The 20,826-nt window shown below is 32.3% G+C and overlaps 2 protein-coding genes and 1 pseudogene across 2 annotated transcripts; all 3 read right to left on the reverse strand.

Annotated features, from left to right (window-relative positions):
• Positions 1-2,877: 2,877 nt before the first annotated feature.
• On the reverse strand, positions 2,878-4,551 carry LOC110666982 (probable LRR receptor-like serine/threonine-protein kinase At3g47570). Its single transcript, XM_058134719.1, has 6 exons — positions 4,341-4,551; positions 3,967-4,142; positions 3,692-3,895; positions 3,543-3,610; positions 3,182-3,450; positions 2,878-3,095 (listed from the first exon to the last, which is right to left on the reverse strand). Exons 1-6 carry the CDS (start codon positions 4,549-4,551, stop codon positions 2,878-2,880), a joined length of 1,146 nt encoding a protein of 381 aa, XP_057990702.1.
• Positions 4,552-7,012: 2,461 nt separating this feature from the next.
• LOC131173066 (LRR receptor-like serine/threonine-protein kinase EFR) lies at positions 7,013-10,284 on the reverse strand (annotated as a pseudogene).
• Positions 10,285-13,219: 2,935 nt separating this feature from the next.
• On the reverse strand, positions 13,220-14,575 carry LOC131173067 (putative receptor-like protein kinase At3g47110). The gene has a single exon (XM_058134720.1). It carries the CDS (start codon positions 14,573-14,575, stop codon positions 13,220-13,222), a length of 1,356 nt encoding a protein of 451 aa, XP_057990703.1.
• Positions 14,576-20,826: the final 6,251 nt, after the last annotated feature.

A 20,826-nucleotide genomic window follows, 5' to 3' on the forward strand; every position in this document is an offset into this window, starting at 1 on the left:
AATTTGAAAAATTTTTTATTTAAAAAAAATTGAATATAATTATGTGTAATTAAACACATTGATTTATTTTTTTTTTTACATCTTTATTAATTTCATTTTTTTAGGAATACTATTTTTAAAAAAATTTAAAGGATTTTATTGTCATTGTTAATTTATTTTAGTAATATTTCTTAAACATTTTTTTGTAATTTTTTTTATTATAAAGACTATTATTTAGAGCGATAAATTATTTTCATTAACATATTGTTATTATCATCAAAATATGCATTGTTTAGAACTATAAAATTATGTATTGTTAATATTATTTTAAAATATTAATAAATAATGTCTATAAAACTTTTCATAATATTTATTTAGAGTTATTAGTGTCTTAAATATTTAAATAAAAAATTTCAAACATTATAGTATAATATAAATAAACTTTATTATATTAAAAAAAGAATTTCTTGCAAATTTTTATTATTTACCTTCTTAAATAAAAAAATTCAGAGCACTAATCAATAAACTATAGTAATATTATTTTATATATAAAAGTGAGCAAGTCAGTCTTCCATGGTAGTTAAATTAAGGAAAAGGACCAGCATTATGACTCATGGGCATTAATGGCTGTAGAACAAGATGAACAAGAAAAAAAGTGAGCAAGTCAGTCATACACGATAATTAAATTAAGGAAAATGACCAGCACTACGAGTCTTGACAATTAATTGGCGTAGAAAAAGAAGAAGACTCATGACTATTACTTGCTATAGTATAAATTCATGAATGAAGAAGAAAAACCTAAATTGTGATATGGAAGAGTAACTCTAGGAAGATACCTATGTGTATATTAGTCTTTCCAATTCCATAGTTTACCTAAATAAATAAATTCCACATATAGAACAAAACATATTGACCTACTAAATTCCACATGATAGATTTTTTTTTATATAGAAATGTAGAAAATATTTTGTTAATTAAAAATAGAGTATAAAGGAAATACAAATCTGAACATATTATATTTTGTATAAATAAAATTAATAATTTATACAAAAAATAATATAAAAATTTTAGAAGATCTAACAGTATTAATAACATGTAGATTGGTCAATCGGTGGACTGCGCGCTCTACTCTTTAACTCTAGCAAAAATATGCAATGCATGATATTTATATAATTTCATAAAATTGACTTTGAAAAAAGTTTATTTTTATATTTTTATTTATATCCATTTTATATAATTATAAAATAATATTTAAAAGAATAGTACTATTTATTTTTTTTTTTACACAATAACTAGTTAAATATGTCTTAAATTAAAATAAATACTTAATTAAATTTGCTAATAACATAGTTGCCATCTATATACTTACATTTATGGGATATTATTATTTTATTTATTTTGAAATCAAAGTTATTTTACCTTCATTGTGGATTAACTAATATTTAATTTAAAATTAATTAAAACAATAGATGTTTACATAAAATAAATATTACATAAACTTATATAATTGTTAAAATATAGTGATTTTCTTTTAAGATTTTTTGGATGAAATTTTAAGGGATAACATCTTTTATGATTCCTTTTATCCGAAGAAAATAACCAAGCATTAAGTCTCATGACTATTAATCGCATTAGAAAAGAAGAACAAGAAGAAAAGAGTGAACAAGTAAGTCTTCCAGGATTTTTATCATTTTGTTTGAAATTTAGAATTTTGTAAGAATTTAATTCGATTAATTTTTTTTATTAATTTTCATGTTTGAAATAAAAAATTTAATTCTTTGTAATTTAAAAAATTTTTTATTTTTAAAAAATAAAAATTAAACATAATTATGTGTAATTAAACACATTGATTTATTTTTGTTTTTTCAATTAGCATTGAACTTAACTGTTTAAGAGAAGAAAATGGCAGCAATTGTTCAACAAGGAATTATAGACAATCAGGAGATTTTTCCCTGCCACCAAGAACCCTTATAGTGACCCTTAGGGGACTTAAGTCTCAATACTGGACCCTGAGGGTGTGGATTTGGCTCTCAATCTCCTCCATCATTAAGCTACTGGAATTGAAATTTCTTTGGGCTTGCAGATTGTTTGTCAAAAGGGCTATTTTTGATCCAAGCTGGTCCTTTATTTTATGCCCATGCTGTTGTCTCGTTCCCAACCAACGTGCGACAACATCACATCCCAATACTCTTCCATTTAAAATGATATAATCTTACTCTAAATTTGGTAATTCATTTCCAAGAGATTTGTTTTCACTTCCATTTCTAAAGGGAATGAAATTTTTGTTTCACCCACAACAGATGAAAAACTTCTACAGCATAGTTGGTGACATTTATTGATTTAACTACACATTCTGATTTTAGATTTAGTTGAAAGAAAAGTACGGAGAAGTCCTCGCAGACAGTTCAAGAGGCAAAACTTGAGGTTTATTTGCTGGAGGGTGATGTTCATATGGGGGAAGGTATCAAGAGAATAGTTATTCTTGAAATTTAATGAGATGCACAAGCATAGGTTAGTGGGAGCCTGGATGCTTGAATGAATAGCTTATGCCTCTGCAATTCAATCCAAATCAAAGTAGTCTTTGGGCTGCAAGCGGATATGAAGATATATATAATCAGATAGTGTGTTAAAAAATTAAACTCATACCCATTTGTGGTTCACAATTTCGTTGGATCTTAACGAGTCCTTGCACGAACAAAAGCCTCTGTGATGATGTTTAGTTTTCTTGTGACATCTCCCATACTCATTTGATCTCCTGGTAGTTATACTGAGCATGCTAATCCTGTTTTGAGGACTGATGCAGCACATTTTTGCACATTGCTTCCTTGTAATTTCAGATTTTCAATATTGACATTACTTTCTTGGAATTCTGTTTGACAATCATCACTCTCGTTGTCTTCATATTTCTTCTGCCCTCACTTCTCCTGTTGCAATAAGCATGGGATCTAGAACCTGCAGCACTTGTCCTGGTAGCTTAGACCAAACAAAGTTTTGGAGATTCAAACCATTTGTGAACACTTCATCAATTGGTCTCCGTCCTATGAATATCTCTAACAAAATTATTCCAAAGCTGTACACATCCCCATATGTTGCTGGCTCGCCACCTATTCCATATTCTGCAAGGCAAGCATATGAAATTCCATTTTTATTATATACATGGCCAGAGCGGTTATGTGATAAATAAAAGCATAGAAGATTTTACCTGGAGGCATATAGCCGATTGTTCCCTTTACCCCATTGGAGCTCACTTGGCCTTGAGAAGAATTATTTGAGCTTTTGGAAAGTAGTCTCGCTAATCCAAAATCACCAATATGAGCAGAATGCAATGTAGATGACAAATCAACGGCAACTCGAAGCCTTTGAAGAACGTTTAAATTCCCTGACTGACTAATACCATCCTCATTTGCATGCAACCACATTTCTAAACTTCCATTCACCATGAAATCAAGCACAACAGCTTTTAATCGTTGCCTTTAAAATCAATGCTAGAGCAGTATGTCAAGATCTTCACCAGATTTCGGTGTGTGACGTTTTGCAATGCTCTGCACTCAGCAATGAAGCACTTGGGAGCTCCGTGTTGTCGAAGGTTGAGTTTGTCTGAAGAGAATCCCTGCGTTGCTTTGAGAAGCTCCTAGTATGGAATTCAAAGGAGCTTATCAAGAATAAAAGGACCGGATGATGAATTCTTTCTTGATTTTCGCAGGTAGAAAACCCTTAAGAATGTTATTTTCATGAAAAGCTCAGTTGAACTGATGATTGTTGCAAGGATAATGGCAACAGGAGAGCTTTTGTGTTTCTTTCGCTCGATGGGGCAAGCTGGTAGCTGCAGTTCTGGGATACCTCCACAAAGATTTTTGTTTCCAACGAGTGAAAATGCTGTCATATCGCTGAACACTGCGTTGATTGGTACCTCACCCTCAAGATTATTGAAAGAAAGATTCAGATATTGCAAAAAAGGAAGCTTAACAGTTCTAAGGATTGGAGAACCCTCAAGGAAGCAAGGGATGAAGGAATGGGTCCTTGGAGAAAGTTACCCTGCATGTAAAGGAATTCTACTTTCAAACGTTCACCTATTGACCCAGGAATTTCACCAGACAATTTGTTCTCTGAGATATCTAATGCACCAATATTTTTCAGGTGGCCAACTTCTTGGGGTAACGGACCTGTCAATGAGTTATATGACAAGTTAAGAAGTTGTGATAGAAAGGACAGACCAAGAATTTGTTGGGGTATGATACCAGTCAGGTTATTTTTTGCAACATTCAGCCTAAGCAGATTTTGGCAGTGAACTATACTTGATGTTATATTCCCTTCTAATTTGTTTTTTCCTAACCAAAGCTCATACAGTTGGGTGATGTTACCTGTGGTTGGAGTGATTTGTCCTAACAACTTGTTTGAATGCAAATACAATCCTTCAAGCTTTTGAAGCCTCTCGAAAGAAATTGGAATGCTGCAAGAAAAATGATTTTCCTCGATGCCTAATCGATACAAATTGACAAGATTCCCAATATCTGCTGGAATTCTTCCAGAGGTTTGGTTTCTTCCTATAGTTAAATCCACGAGGGTAGACATATTAACTATGGTGCTAGGTAATTCACCGTCAAAATTATTATCAACAAGGGATAATTTTTGGACATTGCTGCAGTTTGACAGAGACGTTTTGAAAGCCAAATCAATCCTGACTTGAAATATTGCCCAGAAAATTGAATTTCAATTTCAGCCGTTGAAGACCATTCAAATCTCCCAGATTGATTGGGACTTCTCCTGTGAAACTGTTGAAAGAGATGTCAACTATTTCAAGCTGAGAAGCATTCGTCAATGAAACTGGAATACTTCCGTAAAATTGGTTCAAGTCGATTTGCAAAATTTGCAGGTTAGGAAGAGTGAGCCCTATGTTTGCTGGGAGCTTCCCATGCAATTGATTCTGTGCTGCAAATAGCGCAGCGATGGATGAGATATTGTAGAGGTTACAAGGAATTGAACCAACCAGATTATTGGCTCCTATCACAAGCAAAGTTAAGCTTGTTATTCGTACCAATTCATTTGCAATTTTTCCTTCCAAACGATTATATACTACAGAGAAACGTTGGAGGGACGAAAGGTTTCCATTGTGGGATCTTTCCCGTGAGGTTGTTTTTACCGAGGAAAAGCGTCACAAGCTCCTTTAAAGAGGCTAGCTTGGCAGGAATTTTCCTCACTAAGCCATTAAAGGCCAAACTCATAATCCGGAGCTCTGAACAAAAGCTGATGTTAATATATAAAGCACCCTGTGTATTATAGGAGGGTGGTGGATATCTTGATGATTTTTTTTTTTTAGTTTAAGACATTATAATTTTAAAGATGGCTCTAGTATTATTGAGTTATAATATAGTAAGCATATAAATTAATAGCACATGCCACATAATATAGAAAAAAGAAGAAAAATTGAAATACTAAATTCATGTGGTTTAACTATAAAATTTTCAATTTTCATAATTTATTGTAATAGATAAAATTTATAATATTTATACCGACTCATATTTTCCGTATGTTGCCCCTTACACCCTCTAGTAAGGTTAGTAATGGCATATGGTCGAACTATCAACCTAATCCCTCCACTATCTTTGTACTTTTAATTCATTTTAAATCTAATTTTAATCATATTTTTTTATTTTTAACTCTAATTTAGGTGTAATAACAATTAATTAAGAAAATGAACTATTCAATTTGGTTTGATTTTATCCATTTTTTCATTAGAAAACCAAACAAAACAATTCATTATATTGAAGCTTGTATTTTGTGTATTAGTATGCATCTTTGTCAAGGAAAAAAACATTGTAAAATGTTATATTTTTAAGCAATTTCGCTTGAAATTTCCTTCACTATTATACAAGAAATTACTCGTATGCTTTTACACTGTTAAATAAATAGCTAGAAGTTTCACCTTTTCTACCGAGAATTGAATGACTGCAAGTTTGAGATCTTATACTAGTTACAATTTTACATTTTTTAAGTTCTTGCCAACTTCAAAGGAAGAGAGGCAGAGATTTATGCTGAACTGATGCACTAGCCAGGAGTTTAGGTAAATCAATTATCTTGACTTGTAACAGAGTAAATCTCTCTCCTTTTTCAAGACAAGCTGGTATTGCCAAAGCAAACATGATGGCCACTGTAATGTGCCAAAGTTCAAGTTTCTGTTTAACATTATTCATAGATAAACACTGATTCTGTATGAAGATGTAAGATTGGATACTAATCATGCAGGTAATATTTCAGGCCTTTGTTCTGCATATATGTAAATCTAAATATTCTCTGTGAAACAGTAGCTGAGGTCAATTACAAAATTCCGTGACATATGAAAATATTCATCGTTAGGTCTTTACTATTTTCCAAAGTGTATTATATGGTTATTATCTTTTCAAATTCCACCGCTGGTTTTATATTTATTTAATTAATAGATCTTCTCATGCTCATATTAGTGGCTTCAAATACTAAATTGCTACAAATGGCAATGTTGGTATTATGGACTAACAGGATGGCTAGCTAGAGCTGATGAGTTTTCCATCCTCCAAGATCTTGGATGCTTCCTTTCCCTAGTTCAAATCATATCTGTAATCTATATATGGCCATTTCTTAAGTATTATATTACCCTTCTATTTTTGCTTCCTGATTTGTCAGGAACAAGTTGTCTTCCATTATCAAAAACCAACAAGAGAATCATAAAAGATGAAGTACTGTAACACAAATTTGAGACATATATTGAATTACACATTCTGATTTTAGATTTATTTGTAATTTCACTGTATGTAAAAGGCCTCACAAACAGTTCACGAGGCAGAACTGGAGGTTTATTTGCTGAAGAGTTGACACTTGTTCTTGAAGTTCAGAGAGATGCACAAGCTCAGGTTAGTGGGAATCTTGAAGCCTGAATGCCACAACTTATTCCTCTGCATTTCAACCCAAATCAGAGTATTCGTTGGGCTGTAAGCAAATACGAAGATAGCATAATATTCATCAATCAGAATGTGCGCTAAAAAAAATAATGAACTAATACCTATTTGTGGTTTACAATTTGTCGTTCTCTACGGGTCCTTGCACGAAGGAAAGACTCTGTGATGATGTTTAGTTTTCTTGTGACGTCACCCATATTCATTCGATCGCTTGGTAGTTCTGCTGAGCATGCGAGTCCTATATTGAGGACTGATACAACACATTTTTGCACATTGCTTCCTTGTAATTTCAATCTTTCAATATTGACATTATTTTCTTGGATTTCTATTTGACCATCATCACTCTCATTGTCTTCAACGATTTCTTCTACTCCCACTTCTTCTGTTGCAATAAGCTTGGGATCCAGAACCTGCATTACTTGTCCTGGCAGCTTAGACCTAACAAAGTTGTGGAGGTTCAAACCATCTGTGAACACTTCATCAGTAGGTCTCCGTCCTGTGAAAATCTCCAACAAAATTATTCCAAAGCTGTACACATCTCCATATGTTGTTGCCTCGCTACCTATTCCATATTCTGCAATGAAAACATATCCGATTCCATTTTTATTGTATACATGACTAGTGCTGTTGTTTGATAAATAAAAGCATGTAAGATTTTACCTGGTGGCATATAGCCCACTGTTCCCTTTATCCCAATGGAGCTGGTTTGGCCTGGAGAAGAATTATTTGTGGTTTTGGAAAGGAGCCTTGCTAATCCGAAATCACCAACATGAGCAGTCATGTCATTGTCAAGCAAAATATTGCTTGGCTTCAGGTCGCAGTGAATGATTGAAGTTTCACAAAGGTCATGAAGGTAATGCAGTGCAGATGACAAATCAATGGCAACATGAAGCCTTTGAAGAAGGTTTAAATTCCTTGACTGAATACTACCATCTTCTTTTGAATGCAACCACATATCCAAACTTCCATTGGCCATGAAATCAAGCACAAGAGCTTTGAATTCATTGCCTTTAAAATCAATGCTTGAACAGTATGTCAAGATCTTCACTAGATTTCAGTGCCTGATATTTCTCAATGCTCCGCACTCAGCAATGAAGCTCTTGGAAGCTCCTTGTTGTTGAAGGTTGAGTACTTTCACAGCAACTATCCTTTCACCTTGGAGATCAAGACTTCCTCTATATAAAGAGCCAAAACTACCTTGTCCAATTAAGTTGTCTGAAGAGAATCCCTGAGTTGCTTGGAAAAGCTCCTTATAGGAAATTCGAAGCAGCTTATCCAAAATAAAAGGACAGGATGATGGATTCTTTCTTGATTTTTTGGATTTTCGCCAGTAGAAAACCCTTAAGGATGTTATTATCATGAAAAGCACAATTGAGCTAATGATTGTTGCAAGGATAATGGCAGTAGGAGACTTTTTTTCTTTCTTTGGCTTGATGAGGCATGCTGGTAGCTGCAGTTCTGGGATACCTCCACAAAGATTTTTGTTTCCAACAAGTGAAACTGCCGTTATATTGCCGAACACTCCCTTGGTTGGCACCTCACCCTCAAGATTATTGAAAGAGAGATTCAGATATTCCAAAAAAGGAAGCTTTTCTATCTCTTTTGGAATCTTTCCTGATAAGTTGTTTCTTGACAGGTCTAAGTATTGGACACCCCGTAAGGAAGCAAGGGATGAAGGAATGGCTCCCTGGAGAAAGTTACCCTGTATGCAAAGGATTTCTAGACTCAAACATTGGCCTATTGTCCAAGGAATTTCCCCAGATAGTTTGTTCTCTGAGACATCTAATGCACCAAGATTTTTCAGTTGGCCAACTTCTCTGGGTAACGGACCTGCCAATGAGTTATATGACAAGTTAAGAATTAATGATAGAAAGTTCAGACCAAGAATTTGTTGGGGTATGATACCAGTCAGGTTATTTTCTGCAAGATTCAGAGTATGCAGATTTTGGCAGTGAGCGATGCTTGATGTTATATTCCCTTCTAATTTGTTTCTTTCTAACCAAAGCTCATATAATTGTGTGATATTACCTAAGGATTGAGGGATGTGTCCTGATAACATGTTTCTATGCAAATACAATGCTTGCAGATTTTGAAGCTTCCCAAAAGAAATGGGAATGCTGCCAGAAAATAGGTTTTCCTCTGCGCCTAATATATACAAATTGACAAGATTGCCAATGTCTGCCGGAATTCTACCGGATATTTGGTTTCTTCCTAAACTTAGATCACCAAGGGTAGAAATATTAACTATGGTGCTAGGTAATACATCGCCAAAATTGTTATCAGCAAGAGATAGAGCTTGGAGATTGCTGCAGTTTGACAAAGATGTTATGAAAGCCAAATCCTTACTTGAATTATTGCCCAGAAAATTGAGTTCCAAGTTCAGCCGTTGAAGACCTTTCAAATCTCCAAGATTGATTGGGACTTGTCCTGTGAAACTGTTGGCAGAGATGTCAACTATTTCAAGATAAGAAGCATTCGTCATTGAAAGTGGAATACTTCCACTGAATTGGTTCATGCCGATTCCAAAAATTTGCAGGTTAGGAAGAGTGAGTCCTATATTTGCTGGAAGCTTCCCATGCAATTGATTCTGTGAAACAGATAGCACAGTGATGGATGACATATTGTAGAGGTTAGAAGGAATTGAACCAACCAGATTATTAGGTCCCAGCGCGAGCACAGTTAAGCTTGTTATTTGTCCCAATTCATTCGGAATATTTCCTTCCATATGATTATATGATACATAGAAACGTTGGAGGGACGAAAGGTTTCCAACAGAATGTGGGATCTTTCCCGTGAGGTTGTTTGGACCAAGGAAAAGTGTCACAAGCTTCTTTAAAGAGCCTAGATCGGCAGGAATTTTCCCCACCAAGCCATTATCGGCCAAATTCATAACCCTGAGCTCTGAACAAAAGCTGATGTTGATTGGAATTTCTCCTCCCAACGTGTTGTTCCTCAGGTTGAGATGTCTTAGACGAAACAGACGGCCAACTTCTTGGGGAATTTCCCCATAAAATCTGTTGCCAGCGAGGTTGAGGAACCTTAAGAAGGTGAGGTTCCCTGCATATGAAGATATGGTTCCCGACAAGCTCAGCCCGTGCAGGTTTAGTGACGTAACTCTGTGGTGTTTTCGGCCACAAATAACCCCTTGCCATTTGCAGAAGTTGACAGAATCGTTCCATGAGCTCAAGATTCCATATGGATCAGCGGCTATCTTGGCTTTGAACTCCAAAAGTGAAATCCGATCAGTCTCATTTACCAAATTATAACTGAGACAAATCTCAGGTCGTAAGCTGAGAATGCTTATAGAAAATAAGAAAATGAAATGAACCTGAAGGATTGAAGGCCAAGGTGCTACCAGGTTGACTGGACGTGCCATCTTAATTTGTTGCCTGGAAGTATAAGTGGCACACAGATGGAATAACCAGTGCTGTTGGACGAGTAATTATGGTGTAAAGCCAGCAGTACTAGGCCCGAGGTGTTGTGACTAATGCCTAAGGTGTAACACGGTTGAGAGAGATGTCCACACTATCAGACGAAATCAACAAAAAACGAGTAATCACATAAATTAAAAAACAAATAAATAAAGATTTTATAATAAAATATTATTAAATATAATATATCATAAATCATTGCCCTCGGCATGTTTCCCATTGTACTTCTAGTCGACAGCTCTGAAAGACATAGTGCGAAATAATTGACTGTAATGGTGGCATGTTTCCCACTTCTAGTCGATAGCTCTGAAAGACATAGTGCGAAATAATTGACTGTAATGACGGCATGTTTCCCACTTCTAGTCGATAGCTCTGAAAGGCAGGGGCGAAAGTAGGTGAAGGGCGAGGGGGTTGTGGCTCCCCAACTTTTTCTAAATTATAATTTTACTTAAAAATTTTAGTATCTCTTTTTCAAAAATTAACGTTTGCACTCTAAAATTTTTAAAATCATAAATTTATCTGTAAATTTTAATGTATTTTTAAAGAAATTACTGTTTATCCCTTTGCTTTATGTTAATTTTATTTAGATTTTTATATTATCTAATTTTAATATTTGAAAGTATAGGTATGTACAATAAATTTTCTTTATATCACATATATGTGCGTTATTTTAGAATTAATTTCAAAAAAAAAATTAATCTCTTAATATTTTATATTTTTTTATATCTTTATCCAAATATTATTTAATTTCTTTTTAATATTTATTTTTTACCACTTGAAATTGATAGCTCTTTAATAAGTCATATATATATATAAAAAAAAAAGGGTGAGGCATGGTGTTTACATCTTCAAAATATGTGTTAATTTAATAACATCGAATGATTTCAAGAAAATAGTTTATTTTAATATTTTAAATACGTGTTTTTAATTTTTTATTTAATATTTATACTATTATAAGATAATATTTAGAAGAGTACTACTATTAATTCATTTCTATTTGTGACAAAATTAGCATGTATCATTTTAAAATGAATATTTAATTTTATATATTTTATAAATGACTATTAAAATATATTTAGTTAATTTTAAAACGTAAATATTTTTTTTATAAAATAAGTTAAATTTTTTAGATGAAATTAATTTTTTTTTACATTTATCTCTTTATTAATTTTTTTAGATGAAATTAATGTTTTTTTAATTTTCATCAAATCAAAGTATTATGACTTATTTTTTAGGGATTCCTTTTCTTTAATGTCTTTAATGCTGCACGTTCTGATTGTGGGACATTGCCTGCCAGATCTGTGTATTCATCGAGTTACCACTAGGTATGCCTGCGGTTATTAATTTTATCATATTGAAAATTAAAAAATTATTTTAAATTTTTGTTATTAACTAAATTAAAAATTAATTACATATATATATATATATATATTATATTTTAGAGATATATTATATAATTTTATTATAATTAATTATATATATTAGTATATTATTTAATTGAATAAACATACTATTATATCCGTTTTCTTATATATTTATACTTCATTTATTTTTAAAATGTTTTAAGAATAACTTGTCAAAATTGTGAAAATAAAAAATAAATACAAATAATAAATATAAATTAGAAACACCTTATTTAAGCTTATAAGAATTTTAAATTTTAAATAGTTACGTGTTTAGTTAGAGTGCTTATAAGTGATCGATAATCAACTGAAATATATTTAGTAAAAAACAACTTATAAGCATATTTATTATTAAAATAACTTAAAAATGATAAATATCAACTTGATATTGCTTAATAATTGCTCAAGTTTCCTAATAAAAATCTAATGATAAAGAAAATTCAATAGCCCCTCCTCGGAGAGATAAGCAAATTATAGCTGTAAATTATTTTCTCAAATAATAAATTATATTAACTCAATATTTTATTATAACATTATCAAAATATATTTTAATCACATTAATTACAATATAATTTAGTTTTAAATTAAATAAAGAAATATTTTATAGAAGAAATTTTATTAAAATTAATAACAATAATTTTTAAATTCATTAAAATTAATACAAATAATTTATTTAAATGACTGCATATAACTAAATTTTTTAACATGAATATGAGAATAAATATAATAAAGATATATAGTAGAATTTTAAATGAGGATAATACAATAAAATACTTAGTCAAACTAATATATAAGCATCAAATTTATAAGCATTAAAATAAAAAGTATCTCTTCACTCATCTTTTTTTTCTTGGAGGGGCTTATAAGCACAGTTTATAAACTCTAAAAATATCTTAAACAAACAAATCAACTTAAACTTATGGCTAATCAGTATATAAGTTAAATTAAACATTCTCTAATTAATTTATTTCATCGAATAGTCAGTGTAACGGTGTATCACGAGAATCAAATTTAAAATGAAAGATTGGAGAGCAAAATCAAATTATCACTCAAAATACTCTATTTGAGATTGTAATTGGGAGGGTAAAAATCATTAATTCAAATGAAAAAAAAAAATTACAATAGGCTGTGTAAAGAAGACGGAGCGGGTAGACTTGACAACAGGATGTAGACAGATTACAAGGATTAGTAAATTCAATTACTACAGATAAAGCATATTCAAACCGAACAATTAATTGAAGCTTGTACTTTGTGTATCAGTATGCATCTTTCTGAAGGAGAAAGACCTTGTAAAATGTTATATTTTCAAGCAATTTCGCTTGAAATTTCCTTCACTATTATACAAGACATTATACGTATACTTTTATACTGTTAAATAAATAGCTAGGAGCATCACTTTCTACTGAGAATTGAATGACTGCAAGTTTGAGATCTTATACTGGTTACAATTTTACATTTTTTAGAGTTCTTGCCAACTTCAGAGGAAGAGAAGCAGAGTCTTGTGCTGACCTAATGCACTAACCAGGAGTTCAGGTAAATCTATCATATTGACTTGTAATAGAGAATAGATTTCTCTCTTTTTTCGAGAAAAAGCTGGTTTTGCCAAAATAAATATTATGGCCACTGTAATGTGCCAACAGGTAAATCTACCGGATATTTGGTTTCTTCCTAAACTTAGATCACCAAGGGTAGAAATATTAACTATGGTGCTAGGTAATACATCGCCAAAATTGTTATCAGCAAGAGATAGAGCTTGGAGATTGCTGCAGTTTGACAAAGATGTTATGAAAGCCAAATCCTTACTTGAATTATTGCCCAGAAAATTGAGTTCCAAGTTCAGCCGTTGAAGACCTTTCAAATCTCCAAGATTGATTGGGACTTGTCCTGTGAAACTGTTGGCAGAGATGTCAACTATTTCAAGATAAGAAGCATTCGTCATTGAAAGTGGAATACTTACACTGAATTGGTTCATGCCGATTCCAAAAATTTGCAGGTTAGGAAGAGTGAGTCCAATATTTGCTGGAAGCTTCCCATGCAATTGATTCTGTGAAACAGATAGCACAGTGATGGATGACATATTGTAGAGGTTAGAAGGAATTGAACCAACCAGATTATTAGGTCCCAGCGCGAGCACAGTTAAGCTTGTTATTTGTCCCAATTCATTCGGAATATTTCCTTCCATATGATTATATGATACATAGAAACGTTGGAGGGACGAAAGGTTTCCAACAGAATGTGGGATCTTTCCCGTGAGGTTGTTTGGACCAAGGAAAAGTGTCACAAGCTTCTTTAAAGAGCCTAGTTCGGCAGGAATTTTCCCCACTAAGCCATTATCGGCCAAATTCATAACCCTAAGCTCTGAACAAAAGCTGATGTTGATTGGAATTTCTCCTCCCAACGTGTTGTTCCTCAGGTTGAGATGTCTTAGACGAAACAGACGGCCAACTTCTTGGGGAATTTCCCCATAAAATCTGTTGCCAGCGAGGTTGAGGAACCTTAAGAAGGTGAGGTTCCCTGCATATGAAGATATGGTTCCCGACAAGCTCAGCCCGTGCAGGTTTAGTGACGTAACTCTGTGGTGTTTTCGGCCACAAATAACCCCTTGCCATTTGCAGAAGTTGACAGAATCGTTCCATGAGCTCAAGATTCCATATGGATCAGCGGCTATCTTGGCTTTGAACTCCAAAAGTGAAATCCGATCAGTCTCATTTACCAAATTATAACTGAGACAAATCTCAGGTCGTAAGCTGAGAATGCTTATAGAAAATAAGAAAAAGAAATGAACGTGAAGGATTGAAGGCCAAGGTGCTACCATGTTGGCTGGACGTGCCATCTTAATTTGTTGCCTGGAAGTAGAAGTGGCACACAGATGGAATAACCAGTGCTGTTGGACGAGTAATTATGGTGTAAAGCCAGCAGTACTAGGCCCGAAGTTGTTAGAAGAAAGAATACAAGTAATGAAGAAAAGGATTGTGTATTTGTCTGTGTCCCATTTACAGAGATATTACATCTATTTATACATGAGAATATGAACTAATTTGGACAAGAATAATAATTGCTATAATTATGCTACACAAATCTCCTATAATCATGCTGATTGCTGTAATTATGTTACACAAATCTCCTATAATCATGCTGATTGCTGTAATTATGCTAACACCCCCCCTCAAACTCAAGGTGGTAGCACAGGTGCCAACTTGAGTTTGCTTAAGAGATCCTGAAAGCGAGCGGGAGGATGCGTTTTGGTGAATATATCAGCGGTTTGGCTGACAGAGGAGATAGGAATCAAACATATGGTGCCATGAGCAACATGATGACGTACAAAATGACAATCAATTTCGATGTGTTTGGTACGCTCATGAAATACATCATTATGAGAAATCTGTATGGCACTTCTATTATCGCAATGGAGTATTGTGGCAGAAGAATGAGTGACACCCAAATCAGTTAATAACCACCGTAACCAAAGTAATTCAGATGTAGCATCAGCAAGAGCACGATATTCAGATTCTGTGCTAGAACGTGCAACAACAGTTTGCTTTTTGCTACGCCAAGAGATAAGAGAATTACCCAAGAAGAAACAATAACCAGTTGTAGAGCGACGATCTGTCAGATCACCAGCCCAATCAGCATCAGAGTAGCCAGATAATACTAGGGAGGAGGTAGCGGAAAAGTGCAAACCATGAAAAAGAGTGCCTTTGATATAACGAAGGATTCGAAGTACTGCAGAGAAATGAGTTGAGCGAGGAGCAGACATAAACTGGCTGACCAGATGAACAACATATGAAATATCAGGTCGAGTAACTGTGAGATAAACAAGACTCCCGACAAGCTGTCGATATAAAGTAGGATCATCAAGAGGAGTGCCATCAAGAGGTGTAAGTTTGCAATTGAGCTCCAATGGGGTTGATTCTGTTTTGCTATCAGTGATGCCTGCTCGAGAAAGTAAGTCGGATGCATACTTGGCTTGAGATAGATAATAGCCATCAGAATTTTGAGAAACTTCAAGGCCCAAAAAATAGCTGAGAGAACCCAGGTCTTTCATTTCAAAATGTTGATTGAGATAATGTTGTAACTCTAAAATACCAGATGAATCATCTCATGTTATTATCATATCATCAACATAAAGCAAAAGAAAAACAATACCACCGCTTCGACGAGTGAATAATGCAGAATCATGTGGACTAGAGAGAAAACCAAGTTGAGCAAGAGTGGAACTAAATTTGGCAAACCAGGCCCTGGGAGCTTGTTTTAATCCATATAAGGCTCGCCGAAGTTTGCAAACCTTATGAGGAGAATGATAACCAGGAGGAGGATGCATATAAACCTCTTCTGTTAAATCACCATGAAGAAAAGCATTTTTAACATCCATCTGGAAAAGTTTCCATTTACGAACTGCAGCAATAGCTAAGAGACTGCGAATAGATGTTAATCGGGCCACTGGAGCAAAAGTTTCCTCATAGTCGATACCATACTCTTGAGTGTACCCTTTGGCTACTAAGCGAGCTTTGTAGCGTTCAATAGTTCCATCAGAACGGGTCTTGATTTTGTAAATCCATTTGCAACCAATAGGAGTCTTGTTTGGTGGAAGATCAACTAAATCCCAAGTATGAGTTTTCTCTAAAGCCTGAAGTTCATCAGTCATAGCTTGCTGCCAAAGAGGGTCAGTACTTGCCTCACGATAAGAATGAGGCTCATGAAGGGTTGCAATAGTAGAGTAACAATGAAAATCAGAAAGATAATGAGGAGTTTCTCTTACACGGGTAGAACGACGAAGAGTAGTGCTAGGAGGAGATGCAGGCGCAGGTACTGGATCAACAACTGGTGCTGATTCAACAGGGGCAGGTGTAGTTGGGCTAATATTGAGCACATCACAATCACCTGGATCAGGACTTGGAAACAGCTCTTTGGAGGAGTCAGTGAAAAATAGAGAGTCAGTATTGACAGAGTGATGAAATTTGGAAAGAGAAGAGAACATAGTATTTTCCCAAAAGGTAACATGACGAGAGATGCGTAACTTATTAGAAACAGGATCCCAACAACGATACCCTTTGTGTTCAATGCCATAACCAAGAAAACAACATAGACGAGCACGGGGTTCTAATTTGGTATGTTCATGAGGTTGTAAAAGAACAAAAGAAACACATCCAAAAGGTTTAAGGATGGAATAGTCAGGAGGTTGTCCAAACAACTTTTCAAAAGGAGATAAATTATGAAGAACCAAGGTAGGAAGACGATTAATAACATAAACAGCATGAAAAGCTGCTTCTCCCCAAAATTTTTCTGGACATGAGGCAGAAAGAAGAAGAGTACGTACAGAATCAAGAATATGGCGATGCTTGCGTTATTTCGCCCATTCTTGAGAGGTGTGAGGACAAGAACGTTGAACAACGGTGCCTTGTTGACTAAGAAAGCTGAAGCAAAGAAGAATCCGATATTCCATGGCATTGTCTGTTCGGAGAATTTTAATGTCACAAGAGAATGAGTTTTAATCATTTTTGCAAATGTGATGTAAATTTGTGATAACTCAGATCGATGTTTCAAAAAATATATCCAAGTAAACCGAGAATAATCATCAATAAATATTACAAAATAACGAAAACCATTTATTGAAGAAATAGGAGAAGGACCCCAAATGTCAGAATGAATTAAACCAAAAGGAGTGTCTGAAGTAGTATTATTATGGGAAAAAGATAATGCTGGTTGTTTTGCAAGCTGACAATTTAAACAATTAAATGACTAAAACTTAGTAGATCCTAATAATCCACGAGAAATTAAAGGTTGAATTTTCTTGGTAGAAGCATGACCAAGGCAGAAGATGCCATTGGTGAATGGAGGAATTAGGGATTGTAGCTGCAGACACAAATCTCGAGGAAGATGTAAAGATGTAAGCTCAAATAATCGACCCACTCTGCGACCCTCCCCAAGAATCTGTCCGTTTGTGGATCCTGCACTGGACACCATGGTGAGAAAAATAACATTTAGTCCTTTTTCACACAACTGACCAACAGAAATAAGATTGAGTGCCAAATTAGGGATATAATAGGTGTCAGGGAGATGAAGATTTGAGGTAGACACATGACCAGTATGTGTGATGTTCATTTTAGTACCATTTGCAGTATGGATTGGTGGTAAGGAAGATACAGTTTTCAGCGTAAGACAAGAATTTAAGATTAGTGGTCATATGATTACAACATGCAGAGTCAAAAAGCCAATAAGAATTACCCGGAGTGGCAGACATGGCAGCAGGAGAATTAGAAGAGATAACCTGTTTGAATAGTGCCTCAAGATCACTCATGAAGTGTTGTGACTAATGCCTAAGGTGTAACACGCTTGAGAAAGATGTCCACACTACCAGACAAAAAATTCCGCACTCAACAAAAAACGATTAATCACATAAATTAAAAAACAAATAAATAAAGATTTTATAATAAAATATTATTAAATATAATATATCATAAATCATTGCTCTCGGCATGTTTCCCATTGTACTTCTAGTCGACAGCTCTGAAAGACATAGTGCGAAATAAAATGATGGCATGTTTCCCAATTCTAGTCGATAGCTCTGAAAGGTAGGGGCGAAACTAGGTGAAGGGCGAGGGGGTTGTGGCTAAATTATAATTTTAAATAAATTATAATTTTAAATTATAATTTTAAATTATAATTTTTTTAAATTATAATTTTACTTAAAAATTTTAGTATGTTTTTTTCAAAAATTAACGTTTGCACTCTAATTTTTTTAAAATCATAAATTTATCTGTAAATTTTAATGTATTTTTAAAGAAATTACTGTTTATCCCTTTGCTTTTATGTTAATTTTATTTAGATTTTTATATTATCTAATTTTAATACCTTTCTATCAGTAATTATTTGAAAGTGTAAGTGTGTATAGTAAATTTTCTTTATATCAGGTGTATGTGTGTTATTTTAGAATTAATTAAAAAAAAATTAATCTCTTAATATTTTATATTTTTTTATATTTTTATCAAAATATTATTTAATTTCTTTTTAACATTTATTTTTTTACCACTTGAAATTGCTAGCTCTTTAAAAAATCATATATAAAAAAAAAAGGGTGAGGCATGGTGTTTACATCTTCAAAATATGTGTTAATTTAATAACATCGAATGATTTCAAGAAAATAGTTTATTTTAAATACGTGTTTTAATTTTTTTAATTTAATATTTATACTATTATAAGATAATATTTAGAAGAGTACTACTATTAATTCATTTCTATTTGTGACAAAATTAGCATGTATCATTTTAAAATGAATATTTAATTTTATATATTTTATAAATGACTATTAAAATATATGTAGTTAATTTTAAAACGTAAATATTTTTTTTATAAAATAAGTTAAATTTTTTTAGATGAAATTAATTTTTTTTTTTACATTTATCTATTTATTAATAGGGGTGATAGTATTGTTTTTTTTAATTTTCATCAAATCAAAGTATTATGACTTATTTTTTAGGGATTCATTTTCTTTAATGTCTTTAATGCTGCACGTTCTGGTTGTGGGACATTGCCTGCCAGATCTGTGTATTCATCGAGTTACCACTAGGTATGCCTGCGGTTATTAATTTTATCATATTGAAAATTAAAAAATTATTTTAAATTTTTGTTAATAACTAAATTAAAAATTAAATATATATATATTTTATATTTTAGAGATATATTATATAATTTTATTATAATTAATTATATATATTAGTATATTATTTAATTGAATAAACATATGATTATATCCCTTTTCTTATATATTTATACTTCATTTATTTTTAAAATGTTTTAAGAATAACGTGTTAAAATTGTGAAAATAAAAAATAAATACAAATAATAAATATAAATTAGAAACACTTTATTTAAGCTTATAAGAATTTAAAATTTAAAATGGTTACGTGTTTAATTAAAATGCTTATAAATGATCGATAATCAATTGAGATATATTTGGTAAAAAGTAATTTATAAGCACATTTATTATTAAAATAATTTAAAAATGATAAATATCAACTTGATTCATATATTGCTTAAGAATTGCTCAAACTTCCTAATAAAAATTTAATGATAAGGAAAATTCAACAATTTTTCATTATTAATTATTTGAAAGTTTTTATTTCTCGTGTCTGTAAGCATGCTAATAAACTTTTAAAGATAGTAAAGAAATAGCCCCTCGTTGGAGAGATGAGCAAACTATAGCCGTAAATTATTTTCTCAAATAATAAATTATATTAACTCAATATTTTATTATAACATTATCAAAATATGTTTTAATCACATTAATTACAATATAATTTAGTTTTAAATTAAATAAAGAAATATTTTATAGAAGAAATTTTATTAAAATTAATAAAAATAATTTTTAAATTCATTAAAATTAATACAAATAATTTATTTAAATGATTGCATATAACTAAATTTTTTAATGTGAATATGAGAATAAATATAATAAAGATATATAGTAGAATTTTAAATGAGGATAATACAGTAAAATACTTAGTCAAACTAATATATAAGCATCAAATTTATAAGCATTAAAATGAAAAGTATCTCTTCGCTCATATTTTTTTTCTTGGAGGGGCTTATAAGCACAGTTTATAAACTCTAAAAATATCTTAAACAAACAAATCAGCTTAAACTTATGGCTAATCAACTTATAAGTTAAATTAAACATTCTCTCTCTAATTAATTTATTTCATGGAATAGTCGGTGTAATGGTGTATCACGAAAATCAAATTGAAAATGAAAGATTGGAGAGCAAAATCAAATTATCACTCAAAATACTCTATTTGAGATTGTAATTGGGAGGGTAAAAATCATTAATTCAAATGAAAAAAAAAATTACAATAGGCTGTGTAAAGATGACGGAGCGCGTAGACTTGACAACAGGAAGTAGACAGATTACAAGGATTAGTAAATTCAATTACTACAGATAAAGCATATTCGAACAATTAATTGAAGCTTGTACTTTGTGTATCAGTATGCATCTTTCAGAAGGAGAAAGACCTTGTAAAATGTAATATTTTCAAGCAATTTCGCTTGAAATTTCCTTCACTATTATACAAGACATTATACGTGTAT

This window comes from Hevea brasiliensis, chromosome 14 (assembly GCF_030052815.1).
Source record: "Hevea brasiliensis isolate MT/VB/25A 57/8 chromosome 14, ASM3005281v1, whole genome shotgun sequence".
In the NCBI taxonomy this organism is placed as follows: Eukaryota; Viridiplantae; Streptophyta; class Magnoliopsida; order Malpighiales; family Euphorbiaceae; genus Hevea; species Hevea brasiliensis.